A 23,089-nucleotide genomic window follows, 5' to 3' on the forward strand; every position below is an offset into this window, starting at 1 on the left:
ATAAGGTGATTTTTATTGATTTCACCCTTTGTTTCACAGAGAACCTGTAGCTTTGGAGGATTTGATCTGACCAACCGGTCCCTGCACATGGTCAACAGTGACCCTGACCTCACTGTAAGTAGGTTAATATTCATTTGATTCATTGAATTGGTATTTTTTTGTTTTTCAGTACCTTCGTTTCATGGAGCTTTTCTGTCTCCCCACACTGCATACTAACTTTAGTTTAAAGATGGGGATGCCAGTGTGAAAGATGTAGTCAAGTCTCCACCGACAAACCCTCAAATCTCTTTGGGCAAGAAAGTGAAGTCGGTAAAAGAGACCATGAGAAAGCACATCTCCAAGAGATACCACTGCTCTCTCCCCGAGCAGGTATGTCAGACTCTATGCAATTCAATTATCTATGTATGCTAAACGCTCCAGTGGTCAAACCGTACCTACTCTCTAGCTAGTGTCCCTGGTGGCAATTCATTGAACTTGGTTCATGATGATCATCAAGAGATTAAGCTGGACTAAATATATCGTAAACATGTAATAACCATGTCTCTGTACCCCCTCCAGTCAAGCCCAGATGCTATTTCCAGAGGGCCCCAGTCCCCCCACAGCCTCACAGACAGCGACTCTCTGGAGAAACCCAAGCTGAAGGCTGGAGGGTCAGTGGAGAGCCTGAGGAGCTCCCTCAGTGGACAGAGCTCCATAAGTAAGTACTGTGTGTGGGTCTGTGTTGTCCACACTTGTCTTATATTCCAAAGTGAAACTGTTATTTACAGTGACCAGCAGGCAGAACAGAAAACCTAGCCCCCTACCAACCGCATGTTCATTTACTATAGATCTCAATGTGGTTTAGAGATCATTTGAATGGCTCCTCTCATTTCTTATTGTGTACAGGTGGTCATACGGTGGGCACCACCGACTCCTCTAACAGCAACATAGGGAGTGTGAAGTCTGAGGATGGAGAGGAGGATGAGCCTCCCTACAGAGGACCCTTCTGTGGTCGAGCCATGGTGCACACGGACTCCACCCCCAGCCCCTACGACACTGACTCTCTCAAACTGAAGGTAAAATGCACGTACGCATGCACGTACACACACATTATCCAAACGAACGAATCACAGTGACTGTTCCTGATTTGCAGAGAGGTGATGTCATTGACATCATCAGCAAGCCTCCAATGGGGACGTGGATGGGCCTGCTGAACAATAAGGTGGGGACGTTTAAGTTCATCTACGTGGACGTTCTGGCTGAGGAGGAAGACAAACCTAAACACCCCCGACGTAGGAGGAAGGGAGGGCAGCCCAAACCCACCTCTGTAGAGGAACTGCTGGCGCGCATCAACCTCAAAGTAATGACTTTACTTCTACTAGACTAACTCATAGTCATGACTAGAACTAGACTAACTCAGTCATGACTAGTAGTACAGGTATTCAGAAACTGGGGTATGCGCAATGCCGTCGGGGGGGATGCCAAATAAAAATGTAATTCACTCTTCATTTTTATAAATAATATATAGCCTCGTTTCACTGCCGGAAAAAAAAAAAATTATACCATCTAGTGTTTGGCGAAATAACAACACAATGTCAAATCAGATAGCCTTGTCAAATAATTAACATCCAATCACATCAACCGTTACTCTCTCGTGGGAATTCCACTAACGGTCCGTATGTAGCCAAACGTAGCTGCTGCTCATGTTGGTATCTATACTGATGGCGCAAAAGCCATGACAGGGAGACATAGTGGAGAGGTAATGTGCATGCAAGCAGTTGCTCCCGACGCCACTTTGGTCACTGCAGCATCCACCGAGAGGCTCTTGCTGCCAAGGGAATGCCTGACAGCTTGAAAGACTTTTGACACTACAGTGAAAATGGTTAACTTTGTTAAAGCAAGGCCCCTGAACTCTCGTGTATTTTCTGCACTATGTAATGATATCGGCAGCGACATGTAATGCTTTCACAACATACAGAAGTGTGCAGGTTATCATTGGCAAAGTATTGACACTTTTTATTTTTTTTAATTGAGAGATGAGTTTAAAGTTTTTTCTTTAATGACCATAATTTTCACTTGTCTGACCGCTTGCATGATGACGAGTTTCTAACACGACTGGCCTATCTGGGTGATGTTTTTTCCCGCCTGAATGATCTGAATCTAGGATTACAGGGACTCTCCAACTATATTCAAAGTGCGGGACAAAATTGAGGCTATGATTAAGAAGTTGGAGCTCTTTTCTGTCTGCATTAACAAGGACACAGGTCTTTCCATCATTTATATGATTTATGTGTGCAAATGAACTCAAGCTTACGGACAATGTCAAATGTGATATAGCCAAGCACCTGAGTGAGTTGGGTACACAATTACACAGGTACTTTCCTGAAACGGATGACACAAACCACTGGATTCGTTATCCCTTTCATGCCCTGCCTCCAGTCCACTTACCGATATCTGAACAAGAGAGCCTCATAAAAATTGCAACAAGCGGTTCTGTGAAAATGTAATTTAATCAGAAGCCACTGCCAGATCTCTGGATTGGGCTGCACTCAGAGTATCCTGCCTTGGCAAATCGCCCTGTTAACACACTGATGCCCTTTGCAACCACGTACCTACGTGAGAGTGGATTCTCGGCCCTCACTAGCATGAAACTAAATACAGGCACAGACTAGGTGTGCTGACCCTGGTGCTAGAGGGGGTACACAGCTGGAGGTTGAATGTTTGAAGAGGTACGGGACTATAAAAAGTTAGGGAACCACTGGTCTAGACTAAGTCAGTGACGACTTGCACTAGACTATGTATATACAGACGTTCACACTTGAATGCCGTTAAGTTCCTCCTCCTTTTGATGTTTATTTTAAGTTGGCTACGTGACCAAAGCCTACCCTGTCACCCCTCTGTCCTTCTCACCCCTCCCCCAGGAGCACCTGCCTACCTTCCTGTTTAACGGCTATGAGGACCTGGACACCTTGAAGCTTCTAGAAGAGGAAGATCTAGATGAGCTCAACATCAGAGACCCTCAACACAGAGCTGTGCTGCTCACCGCTGTGGAGCTAATTCAGGAGTACGATGGTTAGTACACACACCCCCACACACACACCCACCCACCCCCACACACACCCCCACACACACCCACCCCCACACATACCCCCACAAACACAATTTGTTGTATGACGGATGTCCCTCTGCTGGGGGTGTTGTATCCTACAGGTAGCAGCGACCAGGGTTCTCAGGAGAAGCTGTTACTGGACCGTAGCGGCCTACTGGGGGACTTCCCACGAGACTCTGGCTGTTATGAGAGCAATGAGAACCTGGAGAATGGTAACGGCAGCCTGAATCGACTCTGACTCTCCTCTTTCCCATCTTCATCCACTTCTTGCTGCCATGACTAAGGGATGCCATGAGTCTTCTCCAGCCTCTTCATCCTCTAAGGGATGCCATGAGTCTTCTACAACCTCTTTATCCTCTAAGGGATGCCATGGGCTCCATTCATAGCTTGAGCATTCCAAACTGAGTTCTAAGGCCCCTGAGAGAGAGACTTGGCTGTAGCTCATTTTTTTTCAATGTGACTTTCTTTTGTTTCTCTGCACAGTGGGAGTAAAGGACTCTCTTCTCATCAACTCTATACTCTACTGCCCTCCATCTGCAGGCATCTTTAGTCATCTGGGCCTGTATTCAGTGTCTCTGGGTAGGACTGCTGATATTGGATCAGTTTTGACATTTAGATCTGATTTAATACACAGCAGGGAGGACCAGATCCTAGATCAGCACTTCTACTCTGAGACTATCTTTTAATACGGGTCCTGTTCTTCTGGCTCTTTTTTCATTCAACCAAAACAGAGTAGAACTGATAAGGGTATCGATCTAGCTCTGCCTGTGTAGAAGGGGGAGGAGAGCTAACTCTCATGCTCCTACACTCACTCACTCCACTATCTCCAGAGACCTGTACAATGTGTTCTGTAGAGCCGCTTCTGGACCTACACAGGAATAGATCTGTCTTTGCATTGGCTGAAAATGATGACTGCTTTAGTAAAAAGAAAAAGACTTCAGTACTACTTACATATATTTACTATGGAAGCTTTATTTGATAACTGTACCTTTCTTATTGTGGTTATTTGCTTTGGTTTTGGTCTTTAAAATTACAGTGATATATGAAGGCTGTTGTGAATGTCATCAGCCCTGGTGGAGAGTTTATGACGAGGACTTTCCACACCTGTATATTTCTCAAGATGTGCTGCTTTTGTGTGTATATTTTTCTAGTTCAGAATCATGTAATGTAGAACAATATGATGTGCATAAAGACAGACATGCTTAATGCAAGATTCAGAGTTAGTAAATGGTTCAATTAAAGATCCCGGGCTGTGTCGCAGCTGGCCGCGACTCCTGTGGGCGCATGCACGCTGACACGGTCACCAGTTGGACATTGTTTCCTCCGACACATTGGTGCAGCTGGCTTCCGGGTTAAGCGAGCAGTGTGACTTGGCAGGGTCGTGTTTCGGAGGACACAAGGCTTTCAACCTTTGCCTCTCCCGAGTCTGTACGGGAAGTTACAACGATGGGACAAGAGTAACTACCAATTGCATATCACGAAATTGGGGAGACAAAGGGGTAAAAAAAATAAAAAATATTTACTGGTTAAAATGGTGCCGCAACATTTTTGTACACTAATTGTGGGCGCATCAAAAGACATAGTTGTGATTGGGGGAAAAAAGACTAATGTTTATAAGATAAGCTGTGTGTTATAACTGACGATACCTTAAAATCAGTGTTACATACAGCTCAGCTCTTCCCATAGCTCTTCTGATGCTAGGAGTTATACTGGTATATCTGTCTGTCCCAAATGGAACCCTATTCCATATGTAGTCCACTGCTTTTGATCAAGACCAATAGTGCACTACATGGTGCGATTACTACATTGGGGAATGGTGCGCCATTTTTGACATAACCGTTCTAACCGAACAGTTCTAAAGTGTGCCACTGGCATAGTGAGAGCCCGAGAATGGAATAAACTACTCTGTGGTTTACTAGACTGGTCTGCCTGCTTATTTCCCTTATCAGTCATCTCTACTGGACCGTATGCCTCATATTCCTGTCAGCTTTCACAATACAAGAAGTGCTTCTTACAGTTCTGTTTCCATTCATGTATTTCAGCTCCTCTGAAAAGGCTGGCATCTTAATCCATTAACAATGCCTGTTTGTTTCAGGAGGGAGGGGCAAGAAGACATCTTCCATGAGCAGGTCCTCGTCAGGTTGTGAGTCCAGTCACCTCCCTTCACCAGAGAACCCCAGCCTCCCCTTCAGCCTCTCCCTGACTCACCCCAGCAAAACCACCCTACAGACCAGATCAGAGAACCAGGCCTCTACCTTACCATCTCTAATAGTCCCCATGACCAGCTACAACCTGAGACCAGAGCAGGGCCAGAGCCATCACAGAGACACCCATATAGCCACGCTGAGGAGCTGGAGCTGTGAGGAGCTGTGGCTGGGAGGTAGGCCTAGTCCCACAGCCCTGGGGCTGCTGCGGCCTTGCCTCTCCCTGGGGGAGCTCCACTCAGACCTGAGCCTCCACACCACTGAACACACCCTGGAAGACCTAGAGCCAGCTCATACCACCATGTCCAAGGCCGGGGTGCAGGGAGAACCTACACAAGAGGCTCAACCACACCTACTAAGACACTCAGAAGGACCCTACCCACCCTCACAACCACTGCTCAACACACCTTGTAGTGTTCTGTCTTGTATGTTAGTTGAACATAGAAGTTCCCAGGTTAACACACCTTAGTATCCCCTCCATCGCAGGGATGTAGGCCCAAGCATTGTTTTGCCAAGCCTTCCCTGTCAAACCCAAACCCATGTGTATCATCACCCCCCAGCAATGACAAGTTACTAGGATTGTGCCTCTGAACACTAGTCTTTAGACAGCACCTCTTTGGAGAATGTATGTAGTTATGACACAAGCAGCAACCCAGCCCTGCACCTCAGACTGACCGTGCAGACACTCCTCCTTAGTCTGAAGCCGACAAGGACTCAGCCTGCTGTGGGAAGGAAAACTACACCTGTCAGGTCGGGATCCATCCTGGAGGAAAGACTGGAGATATCTGACAAGATAAATGGGCTCTCACCACATACACAGTACTATGGTAGTACTAAGAAGGACCAGATGTGTCAAAGACCACAGCTGGAGGTTCACAGACTGATAACTGACAAAAATAGATCTTACTGCAGCTTACTGGGTTTCCAATCATATTTCACCTTTAACCCTGTTTGATTCTAAACTAGTATGAACATTGCCAAGCAGTAAGTTATGTTAATACTGTATATGAAATACTGTGACTGAGGACGACAGAATTTGTTTTATTAAGATTTGAGTGTCATTAAAGCAATACAAAAAACAAGGTCTTGATTTTTATTTTTCTGTAAAGTTAGAATTGATTAAATCTGAACATAAGACAATACTTAGTGAAATGTCAAGTCCCTGTAACTTTAACTATTCTACCTCAACCATTAACAATTTCTTGTCTGAAATATCCTTCTCTCGGGGGTTTTGCCACAACGGAAGAGTCAATGTCATTCATCTTGGTATCTTCCATAACATTCAGATGACAATTAAAATAACTTTTCACTGTGGAGATTTCATGAAATAATTTTCATCATATCAAGTGAGCAAAATCGCATTGCTTTCTTTAATTTCATTAATGTGCAATGGCAGCAGGTATCACTAATTGTGTGAAAAAACAGTGCAGATCAAGTAATTATATCAAAGTTATTCATAAATTATTTCTATGGCAGAGTATCAGCGTAGTGTTCACAGCCTGGCCCTGGGGGGCCTCTCATGGAGACACTTCCTGACCAGCCCCAGTGCTTCCAGGGCTGTACCCCAGCTCAGACTGACCCCCCAGCCCCCATGGCCGTAGTTATGCACCACCGGTACCTGTCGGCTCCCCAGGAGGACCATCTCTCTCTCCACCCGGACGTTCTTCCTACTGGGTCTCAGCCCCACAGACTCCCCCAGGACCCTGGCCCTGCTCAGGGACGGCTCCAGGCTGCTACAGCGCTCCAGGATGTCCTGGCTGTCCTCTGGGTCAACCTCCAGGCGCCAGTCGTCCACCTGCCTACAGAGCCAATCAGCCACACAAAAAGATAAGTCTGTTCTACAGAGCATACAGACTGAACTTGTAGTGAACATGTGATGTTTTGTGGTAATTCGTGCATCCCACTTTCTACATTATCATTATGTAATGTGTTTTTCCAGAGTATTCCTCGGGTAAAGAGCATCTTATTTCATGACGCAATTCTGTTTTCTAATAAACTTGACTTGCCTGGTGCCGCCCACTGTCACACTGTGCATCCCTGGGTAGATATATGACTGCCCTTCCCCATCCCTGATGAAGTGTTGGAGCCAAGGGGCCTGGACCTTCAAATCATATGGACGTTTATGGTCATATACAGCACAATGAAATGCTTATTTACAAGCTCTCTTTGTGTGTGTGTGTGTGTGTGTACACACTTTGAGGACCTGCCCCCTGACAGGGTAGACCTGAGAGTCCCCTACTAGAGACTTGGCGCCCAGACCGGAGCAGTTGACGATGACGTCGTATCCCTGGCTGCTTAGTTCCTGGAGGTCGTTTACTTTCTGCTTCACAACCTGGCCTCCTGCTTTTCTAAACCTAAAACAACACTTTTTAAAGTCAGTCATAAAAGATTTGAAACTGAGGAAAAAAAGCAAAAGCCATCTATATTTTAATTCAGGAAGTACATAGAGTAGCTGTTAATGTTTTTGATACAGTAAAACTGTTAAGAGATTAACACAAGACTAGTATAGAAGTACAAACAAGCTAAGACCAAGAATTGACCTCTTCTCCATCCATGGCAGGTAGTTGGAACATTCACATTTCACTGTGGTGAACGCCTGGCCAAACTTGTGATCAGGAAACCGTTTCAGTTCACGGTCTGTCATGATTCGGAAACCCAGCACAAATGCAGACCAGAATGGCACCTTATCCACAGGGAGCTCCTTGTGTATTTGCCAACTAAAAAATATATTATCAATACCAGTTATAACCAAACCCCTTCACAGTGGTGAGCATTTTCAACCAGTAGAACTTATGAATAAATGTCAGAGAACTATTGAACTGGCTGTAACTTGTGTTTCATATGGCACCCTATTCCCTATAGTGCACTTCTCTTCTGGCTCCGGTCAAAAATAGTGCACTGTACAGAATCCATTCCTTTATGGTTGAGGATCCTTACCCTGAGCTGAGCAACACCCCAGCCTCTGATGCCTGTTCTGATTGGGCAATAGCCAGCAGGTGATCAATCGACTCCTTGAACCACCTCTGTTGCTGTTCCAGAGGGATATCTGGGGGGGAAAGAGGGATGTAGAGCGGGAGAGGGGAATGTAAGGGGGGGAGGGAGAGAGGAATGTAGGGAGAGAGCGAGAGGAATGAATGGGGGGGTGGCGAGAGGAATGGAGGGGTGGCGAGAGGAATGGAGGGGTGGCGAGAGGAATGGAGGGGGGCGGCGAGATGAATGGAGAGGGGGGGCGGCGAGAGGAATGGAGGGGGGCGAGAGGAATGGAGGGGGCGGCGAGAGGAATGGAGGGGGGGCGGCGAGAGGAATGGAGGGGGGCGGCGGGAGGAATGGAGGGGGGTGGCGGGAGGAATGGAGGAGGGGGTGGCGAGAGGAATGGAGGGGGGGGTGGCGAGAGGAATGGAGGGGGGTGGCGAGAGGAATGGAGGGGGGTGGCGAGAGGAATGGAGGGGGTGGCGAGAGGAATGAGGGAGGGGTGGCGAGAGGAATGGAGGGGGGTGGCGAGAGGAATGGAGGGGGTGAGAGAGGAATGGAGGGGGGCGAGAGGGGAATGGAAGGAGCGAGAGGGGAATGGAGGGAGAGGGGAATGGAGGGAGAGGGGAATGGAGGGAGAGGGGAATGGAGGAATGGAGGGAGGGAGAGGGGAATAGAGGAATGGAGGGAGGGAGAGGGGAATAGGGGAATGGAGGGAGAGGGGAATAGGGGAATGGAGGGAGAGGGGAATAGGGGAATGGAGGGAGGGAGAGGGGAATAGGGGAATGGAGGGAGGGAATAGGGGAATGGAGGGAGGGAGGGAGAGGAGATTGGATGGAGGGAGAGGAGATTGGATGGATGGAGGGGAATTGGAGGGAGTGAGGAATTAATGGAGGAAGAGAGAAAGGGAGAGGAAGGAAGGGAGGGAGGAATGGAGAGAGCGGAATGGAGGGAGGGAATGGGAGGCAGAAAGGAAGGGAATGGGTGGGAAGGGAGAGAGAAAGGGGGGGAGAGGGACAGAGGGAGGGAGGGAGGGAGGGAAAAAAGAATGACTGTTCATGAACTTAATTCACTGGATAAAGAGATGCCCATACCTGGGAACGGTGAGCAAATCAGGATCCCAGCAGCCACGTCGCTGGTGGTGTCTGGGGTAAACCTGTCAGCTATGAGGGTCACAGAGCAGTAGGGGAGGGCCTCAGCAATGCACACAGCTGTGGAGAAGCCAACCACACCTCCACCCACCACCACGACTGTCATACTCTTCATCATAGGATGATTCTGCTGGGAGAAAAACGTCATAAGGGAAAGTTGTAATACTTGTACTGCGTTATACTGTGTATACAGTGCCTTTGGAAAGTATTCAGACCCCTTGACTTTTTATACATTTTGTTATGTTACAGCCTTATTCTAAAATGGATTAAACAAAATCATTTCCTCAGCAATCTACTCACAATACCTCATAAGTATTCAGACCCTTTGCTATGAGACTTGAAATTGAGCTCAGGTGCATCCTGTTTCCATTGATCCTCCTTGAGATGTTTCTAGAAGTTGATTGGACATGATTTGGAAAGGCACACACCTGTCTATATAAAAGGTATAAGTGCATGTCAGAGAAAAAAACAAGTCAAAGGAATAGTCAGTAGAGCTCCGAGACAGGATTGTGTCGAGGCACAGATCTGGGGAAGGGTACCAAAACATTTCTGCAGCATTGAAGGTCCCAAAAACACAGTGGCCTCTATCATTCTTAAATGGAAGAAGTTTTGAACCACCAAGACTCTTCCTAGACCTGGCCGCCCAGCCAAACTAAGCAATTGGGGGAGAAGGGCCTTGGTAAGGGAGGTAAACAAGAACCTGATGGTCACTCTGACAGAGCTCTGGAGTTCCTATGTGGAGATGGGAGAAGGCAGCACTCCACCAATCAGGCCTTTATGGTAGACTGGCCAGACAGAAGCCACTCTTCAGGAAAAAGCACATGCCAGCCCGCTTGGAATTAGCCAGAAAGGCACCTAAAGACTCTGACCATGAGTAACAAGATTATCTGATTTGATGTAACCAAGATTGGCCTCAATTTAATCCATTTTATAACAAGGTTGTAACCTAACAAAATGTGGAAAGTCAAGGGGTCTGACTAGTTTACGAAGGCACTGTTTACCTTGTTAAAGCACCTGTAGGTGATACAGGAAGGGGAGTATGATCAAATGCAAAATCCATATCAAAATAGCAGTGCAAGTGTCGCAGTGCGACTGGGAGACCCATGAGGTGGCTCACAATTGGTCCAGCGTTGTCCGGGTTAGGGGAGGGTGTAGGGGAGAAAGGGGAGGGTGTAGGGGAGAGTGTGGGGGAGAAAGGGGAGGGTTTGGGGGAGAAAGGGGAGTGTGGGGGAGAAAGGGGAGTGTGGGGGGAGAAGGGGAGGGTGTGGGGGAGAAAGGGGAGTGTGTGGGGGAGAAAGGGGAGGGTGTGTGGGGGGAGAAAGGGGAGGGTGTGGGGGGGGAGAAAGGGGAGTGTGTGGGGGGAGAAAGGGGAGGGTGTAGGGGAGAAAGGGGAGGGTGTGGGGGAGAAAGGGGAGGGTGTAGGGGAGAAAGGGGAGGGTGTAGGGGGAGAAAGGGGAGGGTGTAGGGGGAGTGTGTGGGGGAGAAAGGGGAGGGTGTGAGGGGAGAAAGGGGAGGGTGTGAGGGGAGAAAGGGGAGGGTGTGAGGGGAGAAAGGGGAGGGTGTGGGGGGAGAGAGGGGAGGGTGTGGGGGAGAGAGGGGAGGGTGTGGGGGAGAAAGGGGAGGGTGTGGGGGAGAAAGGGGAGTGTGTGGGGGAGAGAAAGGGGAGGGTGTGGGGGAGAAAGGGGAGTGTGTGGGGGAGAGAAAGGGGAGGGTGTGGGGGAGAAAGGGGAGTGTGTGGGGGAGAGAAAGGGGAGGGTGTGGGGGAGAAAGGGGAGGGTGTGTGGGGAGAAAGGGATGGAAGAACAACTGAAACAGCATTGCAGTGTTCCAGTCCTACGTGTTTATTTTTGATCCCAGCCACGTCGCTGCATCAGGCCTTTTGCCTCTTGGTAGGCCATCATTGTAAATAAGAATTTGTTCTTTATTGACTTGCCTAGTTAAAAGGTTACATATATATATATATAACATGGGGCTAAAGTTTAAGGATACGTTGGTTGGTTAATGTCAATTAAATGACAATGGGTTATTTGTACATACACTAACCACTCCACTTGACTCAAGTGTTAAACATTCAACCTTTTTTAATCAACATTTTGATTTATCTGGATTAAATGTATCCAACACTGCTTGGGATTTTGAAGTGAAATAGAGCAAGTTGAAAAATATTATAATCACCCCTTTGAAGCTTCAGTAACCAGTCGCCTGTGGTATTTGGGATGCAGTAATTGCAGGATACTGCTGTTATACCGCATTCTGACTGCAATATTTTTTCTTACGGGCATTTACATAAAACACTGCTATTTGCCCATATTCTATTATGATGCCTAACAGAACTTCTCCAACGAATGTTTTGGCCTACCTGCAGGCTGTGCAAGGTCACAATGTATCAAACTAACTTACTACTCTGCATAATGAACAGCCAAATCATTATGTAATAGAATTCTCCATCCGGCTAGTTTGTATCTGTGGGATGCGCAGATAGAGGATCAGTTCCCCTCCCCCAACCTTAAAACATCAGTGGGGGAAATGCAAAACTGACCCAAGATCAGTCTAGAGGCAACCACCCTACTCTGCGGAATCCTGAAAGGATTCAAATAAATCCTGTGTGCCTTTATGAGTTTGCATCCAGCCAACTACTGATGCTCTATGAAGCGGTGAAGTATTTTTTAATCATCTGTTAATAACCATAGTGTTCATAGTGTACTGTAGGAGAACTACAAACACAGTTATGACATAGAAAAAGGCTACTAACCGACTGCATGTCTCTTGTAAAAGGTTGTCCAACATTCTTCAAGTTGACCTTAGAGAGCAGACGTCATATCGCCTATAATACAAAGATTCGCCTACAATTAAACAAGAACCTGAACTAAATTTCAAACAATTACGTGACTACAAAAACAGTTGTTTGCGAGACAACAACAAAGGATCGTATTATGATCAGTGGCTCACTGCTGCGCATGCCTGATATTTTAAGCACACTCATACATAGTCCACAGACGCAATTTCCCGGCGTCCCATTGCCACATACTGCCTTGAAATACCAGTCGGAACTAGGAGACTGACATTTATGAACAACCAGTTAGCAAGTCGAACATTTCCGAGTAACGGCTAGCACGTGAACGCGGCTCTGAGACCACAAGCCACTCAATACTTTATTTAACTAGGCAAGTCAGTTAAGAACAAATTCTAATTTTCAATGTCGGCCTAGGAACAGTGTTCAGGGGCAGAACGACAGATTTGTACTTTGTCAACTCGGGGATATGAATTTGTAACCTTCCGGTTACTAGTCCAACGCTCTAACCACTAGGCTCCCCTGCCGCCCCAGGGAGCCTACTGCTTACTACTGCCCGAACACGCACCTCCCCACAATTCCCAACCAACGCGTCTCGGGTACACGTCCAATGTTCATTTGAAGGTGTTGACAGTTGGAGAAATTGCTTGAGCTGCGCTGAGACTTCGACAAGTATAAAAGCCAACGGTCCAATATCCAAGAACACTGCTGTTGGTGTGCGTACACTTGTTGGTCTATGATAAACCCAGCTCCGCATGCTGGTCGTCACTAGTTTACTACAGCCACAAAATCACAAACCCCGCCCATTTCTACCGTTTCATCATTTTAGAATCTGATTTTAAACCTAACCTTAACCACACTGCTAACCTTGTGCCTAACCTTCAATTAAGACCATAAAGCAATTATTTTCGTGAATTATTACAATTTTGCTCATTTTGACTTTGACAGTAGTAACTACTAGAAACATGTTTCCCATTTGACGACAGTTTGTGTGTATTGTAATGAAAACACGCATGCTCGTACGGCAGTTGATATCCGCGTTTATAAACCCAGGGTCGTTGCACTTCTCCCTCTTTTCGAAGAGCGCGTCCTCGCGCTAATTTGGGACTACGTTTTACAGGAACGCGCACACCTGTCAAGCACACGCATTGTCGTGGATGCAAGTGTAACAGTATAACTTTAGACCGTCCCCTCGCCCATACCCGGGCGAGGGCACACATCAACAACAGTCACCCACGAAGCATCGTTTACCCATCGCTCCACAAAAGCCGCGGCCCTTGCAGAGCAAGGGGAACTACTCCTTCAAGGTCTCAGAGCAAGTGACATCACCGATTGAAACACTATTTAGCGCGCACCACCGCTAACTAAACTAGCGTTTCACATCCGTTACACAAGGTCCGATCACTTCTGACACTAATGTAATGAAACAGGCAGGGAACAGGTCTCGAACCCTCGACCTTCCAGCCCGAAATCCAACTGGGAACTAGGAAAAAATGTTTTTCCAAATCGGAGCTAGTTTTTTTCCGAGTTCCCAGTTCTATTGAACACAAGGAAATCGGAGATCGAGTTCCCAGTTGTTTTAAACGCACCATTCGGCAATGTTTTCTTTCTGCTGTTCATGCACACCACAATTTTTCGGCGTTTGTGTTTGTCATTCAACGAGAGAGGAATCGTTTTCATTCCATGTTTTTTCGATTGAGAAATACTGCACCAAACTTCTTAGATGTAAAAGTGTGCGACTAAAGATAACCTGGACAAAAACGTCAATGAATGACAGATTTGTTTTGTTTTCTTCGATTAATTCGGACTATTTTGAGAAAATGTTTACTAGTTACGGCGTCTCAAGATGGACAAACAGTTTGCCGCTTCTCGTTTTTCAAGGGAAGGACTTTTAAAGGAGTAACACATGTGCACATGCGGAGGATTTTAACCAAAGTTTTTTTTAACTGACCCAAGACAGACCAGAACCTGTCGTTTCCAATGGGAGCAAATTAATCATAGTGGACAGAATAACCAATGATATAGGCAGAGCCAAGCACGGGCTAGTGAGGTCCTATTGGCTTGTTTTAACATGTATTCGATCATTTCGTTAGGGAACACCTAGCCCTTGCGCTCCTTCCAAACAACACGTTTTTTCTTTCTTTTTTTTACTTTGGAAAAGGGGTAAAAGTCTACAAAACGCAGTCCAGTCTGTTTGTTACATATAATAGTTTTGGAAACAGAACTGTATGAAGATCAAATGTTCCATCAATGACAAAAATAGCTGGACAAAAGCTATTGGACAAAAGTTGGACAAATAGTTGGACAAAAGCCACCTCGATCCTTATTTTCCCTCTGCCGGCCAATGGGCTTCCCCTCATTAGCATGTTTGATAGTTAGTGGAAACGCCAACCGGATGCTTCACATTTATACATCCGGTGAAATATCTGTCCCATTGACGGGGGGGTGTAAAGCAACAGAACAATCTCCGTCTCGCGATAGTCTGAACGAAGGCGAGAGAAGGGTCGTTACCACAGCCACAAAATCGTAAACGTCCGCATACGCGACCAATCGGATGAGGGAGTGTGATGGCGTTGAATCTACACTAGATTACGGTAAATTGCCATTTAGGCCGCCCATTATAACTTGCTTGTGGGCGTGCTGGCAGCAAATTCGTGCGGCAAGAATTCAGCATAGCAAATTTGTATGAAGGTCTGGTTATTCAATTGATACATAAGTTCAATGGTAATATCCTCTAAAACGCTCTGGTTGAGAAACTTTGCTGCCCTATTTCCAATTGTCCACATGGCTGGAAGAATCTGTCCAAGTAAGTAAAAAGAACGATGTATTATTTGCTAACTAGCTACAGGGCAGACACGCAAATTAGCTAGCTATCTATCTTCACATACTGTATAGATCGCTAAGTGAATGAAATATCACCGTCGGTCTAACACCGAGGTAAAGACCGTTTCAAATTCTAATTTCAATGGATATTCGCGCTTTCAAACCACTTGAGCCACAGACTCCAAATAAGTGTCATGATGTTGGAAAAATTGCGCACAACATTGCACAGGTGTTATTTTCACGATTTAGACACGAATTTGCTTTCCAAAGCTAATAAACATGTGGAAATGTGAGCAGCGTTTTGTATTCCTAGTTGAATTAGTTAGGGAGCGTAAACAAAGTACAAACTTTCTTTACATTCAAATTTCAATAGCTCCTTGGTCATGTGACCTAGACACTTCAAACAAGGTTCAGAATGTCCACTCGGTGGCCCTATACATTGCACACCCTTTTAGTTGGTCCATTTTCATCTCACTTGGTTTTCCATTAATTTTTTCAAAATTTATAATTTCAATAGCTCCTTGGTCATGTGACCTAATGTCTGCTGACTACCCTTCTATATTGCACACTTGTTTGTGTACTGTAAAATTACGCAGTGTAACGTACATTTTTCATAGTTTCAAATTTGCAATAGCTCCTTGGTCATGTCAATTACACACCTAAGAAGCATGCAGTGGATTTACACCCATATTGCATAACCTCTGGTCATGTATCTTCTATATTGTTGTACATTATTAATTTGACAATTAGGGGGTTCAGTCCATTGTTGTGTCTACCATTTTCTTTAATATTTATCTACAATAATTGGTAGTTCTAAGTACTTATTTCCCTTTTTTCACAGTATTTAAGTGGTACACAATAGGGGGGAGAGAGAGAGGGAATATCTAATTTTGTCGTTAATATAAACCATAAAGGGCAAAGTACGAGAGTCAAGCTTTTAATTGTCTAAAGCAGAGAGAGAGTGAGGTAGGCTGCAGTGTGTTTGTTGGTCAATACATATACTGAACATGTAACCACAGTAATGGTGGCCAGTAAATCAATTAATAAAAAATATAATATTGACAAATTAAACAAATTGTAGACCTTTCATCTTTTCCAACATGTCCGACACTTCAATTAAGTATGAAACATTTCACAGTGCTAACTTTGTCTGGTTGATGTACATGTCAGAGCCTCTTCAGTGTGTATGGGGTACAGCATACATTTTCAACAAGACTGCACATCCAGTTTGTTCTTTACTCTGTTGAACTCTGTTGTCTTCACTCCTAGGACAGCACATGGATCCTCAGTTGGCATGCAAAACATTCAATCAAAACCAAATGCAGTATGACCAATTAGCCATCCATTGTGTTATATCATACAATTTCTTACATGCTGTCACTGTTGTCAAAAGATTATAGACATGTTAAATAAAGTTACTAACCCAGTCTGTTTTTGGGCCACATCCAGGTTCTTTATCAGTGGCACAAATGAAGCAGTTGTTGACTTTGTTGAACTCTGAAATCATAGGCATGAACTGAACATATGGCTGTCCCACACAACTACATATTTATAAAGAATTTACATTTATTTTGAATTAAATGTAATTCCATACCAGACATTTTTAGTATATCCTCAGCCATTTCTTTTTGCAGTTGCTCCATGTGTTTTTGAAGGTTCCATATCAATTTGGGATGTTGGAAGTTCTGTGCAACTTCCTTGGCTATCTACACCAACAAATAAAAAAATAAAAATATTTGACATAATTGTCACAACAGCTAACCATTCATTATTGAAAATATAACTATCAAACCTGCATTACAAAGACTCCTCAGCTGAAGGTGTCCTGCTGCATGGTGGGAGTTATTTCCCCTCCTTTCCACTTTATGGCCACCCAGTTGTCTTCTCCATGGCAGGATCTTCTCATTTTGAGGTATTCTCTTTTTAATGTAAAACTAATGGGATTATGATTAGTTAAAGGCAAATGAATACACAAGCCAAATTTGTATGCTGTTTTCCTTATTGCTATATTCTAGTAGTAATTTATTATTAGAGGTAATTTCCTTTATGCCTCATTCTACACACAGCCTAAATTATAGGCACTGAACCATGTACAGGACAATAAAAGTAGCATGTAGGATCCAACCCTATCACAGAGTGAATAAATGTACAGTCATGGCCAAAAGTTGAGGATGACATATTAATTTTCAGTCTCCTGCCTCAGTTTGTATAGTGGCAATTTGCATATACTCCAGAATGTTATGAAGAGTGATCAGATAAATTGCCATTAATTGCAAAGTCCCTTTTTGCCATGCAAATGAACTGAATCCCCCCAAAATATTTCCACTGCATTTCAGCCCTGCCACAAAAGGACCAGCTGACATCATGTCAGTGATTCTCTCGTTAACACAGGTGTGAGTGTTGACAAGGCTGGAGATCACTCTGTCATGCTGATTGAGTTTGAATAACAGACTGGAAGCTTCAAAAGGAGGGTCATTGTTCTCCCTCTGTCAATCATGGTTACCTGCAAGGAAACATGTGCCACCATCATTGCTTTGCACAAAAATGGCTTCACAGGCAAGGATATTTCTGCCAGTAAGATTGCACCTAAATTAACCATTTATCGATCATCAAGAACTTCAAGGAGAGCGGTTCAATTGTTGTGAAGAAGGCTTCAGGGCACCCAGGGCATCACAATAAACTTACAAGCAAACTGACACGTGACGCGTCGGGCAGTTTGATGCCTTAGGAAAAAAACGTATCTCCATTGATTGTCCATGTTAACTCATGGCGGTATTTTATTGCTAGGAAGAAGTTAGGTAACTTGGTGAGAGGTATCATTAGCTTAATTCTGACACTTATCACCCCCCATATTTGTGTTTCTTGAGCGAGTACTACGGCTATTGACAGAGTCACGTAAGCGAGAGGCACACCTTTTTACCAGATGTAGGTAGGCGATTTAGATTCATTATGGAGACACCTTTTTCCATAAAACATATTAATACGCTAGAACTGATGCACATCAATTTTTTTTAACACAGGCGAATTGGGTGTTGCGTAACTTTGTTAATTAAATAAAATATGTATACTTTTTTTCCCGTTTTTTGCAAACTCGGCTTCCCTTTATCTAATATAACGTTCAGTGTCAAAAATAGAGAAAATCGGAAAGAGGGCAAATATTTTTAAGGCACTGTGTATATCGGCTACATGTGTGCTCTGCGGAGGGCTTCGGAGGCTTGACCACTTTGGCCAATCAAAGCATTGAAAAAAATCCTAATTTACCATGCGTCTGCCTTCACGTTCATAAAACTCCACGGACCCACCTCTACTCTTGCGGGTCCTCTACTCTTGCGCAGTGAAACCCAGAACCATATGTGACCACTTCGTTATGGCAACACCGTTCTGCCGAGGACACCCAAATCAGTGACCACCAGCGCAAAGCCCAAGAGCCGGACACTCTGGAAGTTGCTTTAGCTCTGCTTGGGATATTTAGCCTACATTGGCTTAATGACATTAATAAGCGAGCTAGGACAGACGTAGTCAATGTAACTACTTGTTTGGCGAGCTAGGACAGACGTAGTCAATGTAACTACTTGTTTGGCGAGCTAGGACAGACGTAGTCAATGTAACTACTTGTTTGGCACTTTTGAAATGTACAGAAACATAATTCAGAACATGGGCCATTCTTACTGTATTCTCCTTGTAAACCAAGTTGGAACCCATAGGATGAATAAAGGAGGCCTATAAGCAGACATTGAAAGCTCTTACAATATTCAACGACCCTGGGTCTCGACCCCGCCCTGTGCAACTGGGTACTGGACTTCCTGACGGGCCGCCCCCAGGTGGTGAGGGTAGGTAACATCTCCTCCCCTCTGATCCTCAACACTGGGGCCCCACAAGGGTGCGTTCTGAGCCCTCTCCTGTACTCCCTGTTCACCCACGACTGCGTGGCCACGCACGCCTCCAACTCAATCATCAAGTTTGCGGACGACACAACAGTGGTAGGCTTGATTACCAACAACGACGAGACGGCCTACAGGGAGGAGGTGAGGGCCCTCAGAGTGTGGTGTCAGGAAAATAACCTCACATTCAACGTCAACAAAACTAAGGAGATGATTGTGGACTTCAGGAAACAGCAGAGGGAACACCCCCCTATCCACATCGATGGAACAGTAGTGGAGAGGGTAGCAAGTTTTAAGTTCCTCGGCATACACATCACAGACAAACTGAATTGGTCCACTCACACAGACAGCATCGTGAAGAAGGCGCAGCAGCGCCTCTTCAACCTCAGGAAGCTGAAGAAATTTGGCTTGTCACCAAAAGCACTCACAAACTTCTACAGATGCACAATCAAGAGCATCCTGGCGGGCTGTATCACCACGCCTGGTACGGCAACTGCTCCGCCCTCAACCGTAAGGCTCTCCAGAGGGTAGTGAGGTCTGCACAACGCATCACCGGGGGCAAACTACCTGCCCTCCAGGACACCTACACCACCCGATGTTACAGGAAGGCCATAAAGATCATCAAGGACATCAACCACCCGAGCCACTGCCTGTTCACCCCGCTATCATTCAGAAGGCGAGGTCAGTACAGGTGCATCAAAGCTGGGACCGAGAGACTGAAAAACAGCTTCTATCTCAAGGCCATCAGACTGTTAAACAGCCACCACTAACATTGAGTGGCTGCTGCCAACACACTGTCATTGACACTGACCCAACTCCAGCCACTTTAATAATGGGAATTGATGGGAAATGATGTAAATATATCACTAGCCACTTTAAACAATGCTACCTTATATAATGTTACTTACCCTACATTATTCATCTCATATGCATACGTATATACTGTACTCTACATCATCGACTGCATCCTTATGTAATACATGTATCACTAGCCACTTTAACTATGCCACTTTGTTTACTTTGTCTACATATCTCATATGTATATACTGTACTCGATACCATCTACTGTATGCTGCTCTGTACCATCACTCATTCATATATCCTTATGTACATATTCTTTATCCCCTTACACTGTGTATAAGACAGTAGTTTTGGAATTGTTAGTTAGATTACTTGTTGGTTATCACTGCATTGTCGGAACTAGAAGCACAAGCATTTCGCTACACTCACATTAACATCTGCTAACCATGTGTATGTGACAAATAAAATTTTATTTGATTTGGAGAACCATTTCTGGCACAACATAACTGACTTTGCCTTAGTTCAAATTCATGTTGGCAGGACAATGAATGTAAAAGGCATTTCTCACAATGGTTAAGTTATGCAGGATGTTGATGTTAAAATGTCACTGTCTGAGGTAGAGAAAATATGATTCCAACTAGAAGGTTATTCTGTGTAACACTGACATCTTCTGGCTCACACGATGTCAATAAATTAAAGCTCACTGACCTATTATTTCAGGCTACAATAAAATAGTTAAATCAAATCATTTTTATTTGTCACAAACAAATGGATAGCAGATGTTATTGCAAGTGTAGCAAAATGTTTATGCTTCTAAATCCAACAGTGCAGCAGTATCTAACAGGTGATATCTAACAAATTCCACAACAACCTATTGCATACAATCTAGTAAAGGAATGGGATGAGAATATATAAGTATAAAATATATGGATGAGCAGCGACAGAGCGGCTAAGATGCAATAGATAGTAAAGAATAGATAGTGATGGATACAGTATACAGTATATACATATGAGATGAGTAATGTGAGATATGTAAACGTTCTTAAAGTGGCATTATTAAAGTGGCCAATGATATCTCTGTGCTAGTGGTGGCTGTTTAACAGTCTGATGGCCTTGAGATAGAAGCTGTTTTAAAAAAATCTCTCTGTCCCAGCTTTGATGCACCTGTACTGACCTCGCCGGGGTGAACAGGTAGTGGCTCAGGTGGTTATTGTCATTGATGATCTTTTTTTGCCTTCCTGTGACATCGGGGGTTGTAGTTTGCCCCCGGTGATGCGTTGTGCAGACCGCACCACCCTTGGGAGAGTTGCAGTACCAGGCAGTGATACAGCCCAGCAGGATGCTCTCAAATGTGAACCTGTAAAAGTTAGTAAGGGTTTTTGGTGACAAGCCACTTTTTTTCAGTCTCCTGAGGTTGAAGAAGCGGCGCTATTGCGCCTTCTTCACCACACTGTGTGTGCATGGACCATGTCAGTTATTTAGAAGATAGTCATGTCATCCAATAATATATTCTGGGGTCTAATAAATGCATTGTTCAGCTTTGTTTTTTTAACTGTACCACCTAATACAATTCCAACTCAATACCTCTTACATCAGCGCACATTAATGAGAATAATAGTATGGTACTTTTGTAAGAGGGTTTTTTGCAGTCGAGGGGCGTGGCTTGATCTACTGTCCGGCCGTGTCATCCAAAACGCTGTAGCTTTCAGGTTGTTGATACATTTTCCGCACATTAAGTAGTACGTTTAAATTCGTGTGAACGTTGACAATCATCAACTATTTCATAAAAATGTTATGCACTATACCAGGAGTGGGGTTCGAACCCACGCGGACATATGTCCATTGGATCTTAAGTCCAACGCCTTAACCACTCGGCCATCCTGGTTGGCGTAGCTTTATGTCAAAATAACACGTTATATATGTTGTTTTGTTTTATTATCCGCAACAATGTAACAATCCATCGTAACAACAATCGAATGATATCACGTCTACGCTGCGGCTACCACTGTGATCATCAAAGCAGATAGCTCGTCTGACGTTCCATTATTGTAACAATGTTGCAAGTCAACTGTCAATTTCATTGACCATAATGGTAGCTTACTTTGTAGCCTGACATTTGTTAACAAAAATGATTGACAGTCGCAAATAAAACGTTTGACAATGTGTTCTATCAAACTAATACAGTCAATTATACAGTAATTTGAATGATGCAGTTTGTCTTATTTTCTCTTGATCTAAAGTCAACATATAGGAAATGATTTCATTGGTGATAACTTTGTGACTAGCCTACCAAGGAGGGAGGTAGCCTACCCGTAGCCGAGCCCAAGCCTATTTAAACGGGGTTCTACACAGAGTATATCTATCCCAAAAACACAGGCTTCAGCAGCATTGTATGTATTGCTTCAGTTCATTGTGGAATTGAATTTAGTGCTATATATTATATACTGTAGCCCCTATACTGATATACTGTAGCCACAGACTAGTGTAATTATTACTATACACAGTTTACACATACAATCCTTGTACGTCGACACAGGGCCGTTACATATCTATGGGGAAGGGGCAGTGGTTGATTTAGAGTTGGGTGATTGTCACAGAGATAGGCCTGCCACACTTGCTGGTGGGGTTATGGAACACAATGTTAAAAATTGTCAATGCAATCTGTGGAGGACTCTATTACTCTGTTTTTAACTCATTCTGGACACAAAAAATAGCAATGGCCTCTTGGATAATATACCTTGCCTTCAGAAAGTACTCATATCCCTTGACTTATTCCATATTTGGTTGTGTTACGGCCTGAATTAAAATTAGATTAACATGTTTTTTTAATTTCATCCATCTACACACAAGTGAAAACATGTTTGTAGAAATGTTTTCTAATTTATTGAAAATGAAATACAGAAATATCTAATTTACATAAGTATTTACATACCTTTGCTGACACTCCATACTGAGCTCACTACAACTTGATCGGACCTGTGGCCATTTGGACAGGTTTTTAGAAAGAAACACACCCGTCTATATAAGGTCGTACAGTTGACAGTGCATGTCAGAGCAGAAACTATATAATGAAGTCCAAGGACCCGTTAGTAGATCTCTGAGATAGAATGGTGATGAGGCATATATCTGGGGGAGGGTAGAAAACTATTTGTGTTGAAAGTTTCCAAGAGCACATTGGTCTCCATCACTGGGAAATTGAGAAAATATGGAACTACCCAGACTCCACCATAGCTGGCCGTCCAATCAAACTGGGCAAGAAGGCCATTCATGAGGGGGGATAAAAAGCACCTGGAGTTTGCAAAAAGTCACGTGAAAGACAGATCTTAAGGATAAATATTGTGGTCTGATGAGACACACATTTTACTCTTTGCCCTGAATGC

General features: G+C 44.4%; 2 protein-coding genes and 1 non-coding gene across 21 annotated transcripts in view; 1 reads left to right on the forward strand and 2 right to left on the reverse strand.

Annotated features, from left to right (window-relative positions):
• Positions 1-6,172, forward strand: part of LOC118369043 (SAM and SH3 domain-containing protein 1-like) — an 89,035-nt gene extending 82,863 nt beyond the window's left edge. For all 6 annotated transcript variants that reach the window (XM_052496556.1, XM_052496558.1, XM_052496557.1 and 3 more), the window contains 8 exons: positions 40-114; positions 223-369; positions 559-697; positions 886-1,055; positions 1,133-1,339; positions 2,901-3,051; positions 3,190-3,300; positions 5,184-6,172. In XM_052496556.1, coding sequence (XP_052352516.1) covers positions 40-114; positions 223-369; positions 559-697; positions 886-1,055; positions 1,133-1,339; positions 2,901-3,051; positions 3,190-3,300; positions 5,184-5,761 — 1,578 coding nt within the window. In that variant the 3' untranslated portion in view covers positions 5,762-6,172. The remainder of the gene's footprint in view (positions 1-39; positions 115-222; positions 370-558; positions 698-885; positions 1,056-1,132; positions 1,340-2,900; positions 3,052-3,189; positions 3,301-5,183) is intronic.
• A 141-nt stretch (positions 6,173-6,313) lies between these two features.
• ddo (D-aspartate oxidase) lies at positions 6,314-13,929 on the reverse strand. 14 transcript variants are annotated; one of them, XM_052496572.1, is made up of 8 exons: positions 13,794-13,929; positions 12,166-12,237; positions 9,357-9,540; positions 8,230-8,338; positions 7,833-8,009; positions 7,487-7,646; positions 7,295-7,393; positions 6,314-7,087 (listed from the first exon to the last, which is right to left on the reverse strand). In XM_052496572.1, the coding sequence occupies exons 2-8, from the start codon at positions 12,172-12,174 to the stop codon at positions 6,785-6,787; spliced, it is 1,041 nt and encodes a 346-aa protein (XP_052352532.1). In that variant the 5' UTR covers positions 12,175-12,237; positions 13,794-13,929; the 3' UTR covers positions 6,314-6,784. The 14 variants fall into 14 exon arrangements, with proteins under 14 accessions (XP_052352532.1, XP_052352528.1, XP_052352531.1 ...); XM_052496568.1 differs by having other exon boundaries at positions 9,357-9,543; XM_052496571.1 differs by lacking the exon at positions 13,794-13,929 and adding an exon at positions 12,773-12,921.
• Positions 13,930-21,511: 7,582 nt separating this feature from the next.
• On the reverse strand, positions 21,512-21,594 carry trnal-uaa (transfer RNA leucine (anticodon UAA)). The gene has a single exon. It is a non-coding gene; the product is annotated as a tRNA-Leu (tRNA).
• Positions 21,595-23,089: the final 1,495 nt, after the last annotated feature.

This window comes from Oncorhynchus keta, chromosome 35, assembly GCF_023373465.1.
Source record: "Oncorhynchus keta strain PuntledgeMale-10-30-2019 chromosome 35, Oket_V2, whole genome shotgun sequence".
Classification (NCBI taxonomy): Eukaryota; Metazoa; Chordata; class Actinopteri; order Salmoniformes; family Salmonidae; genus Oncorhynchus; species Oncorhynchus keta.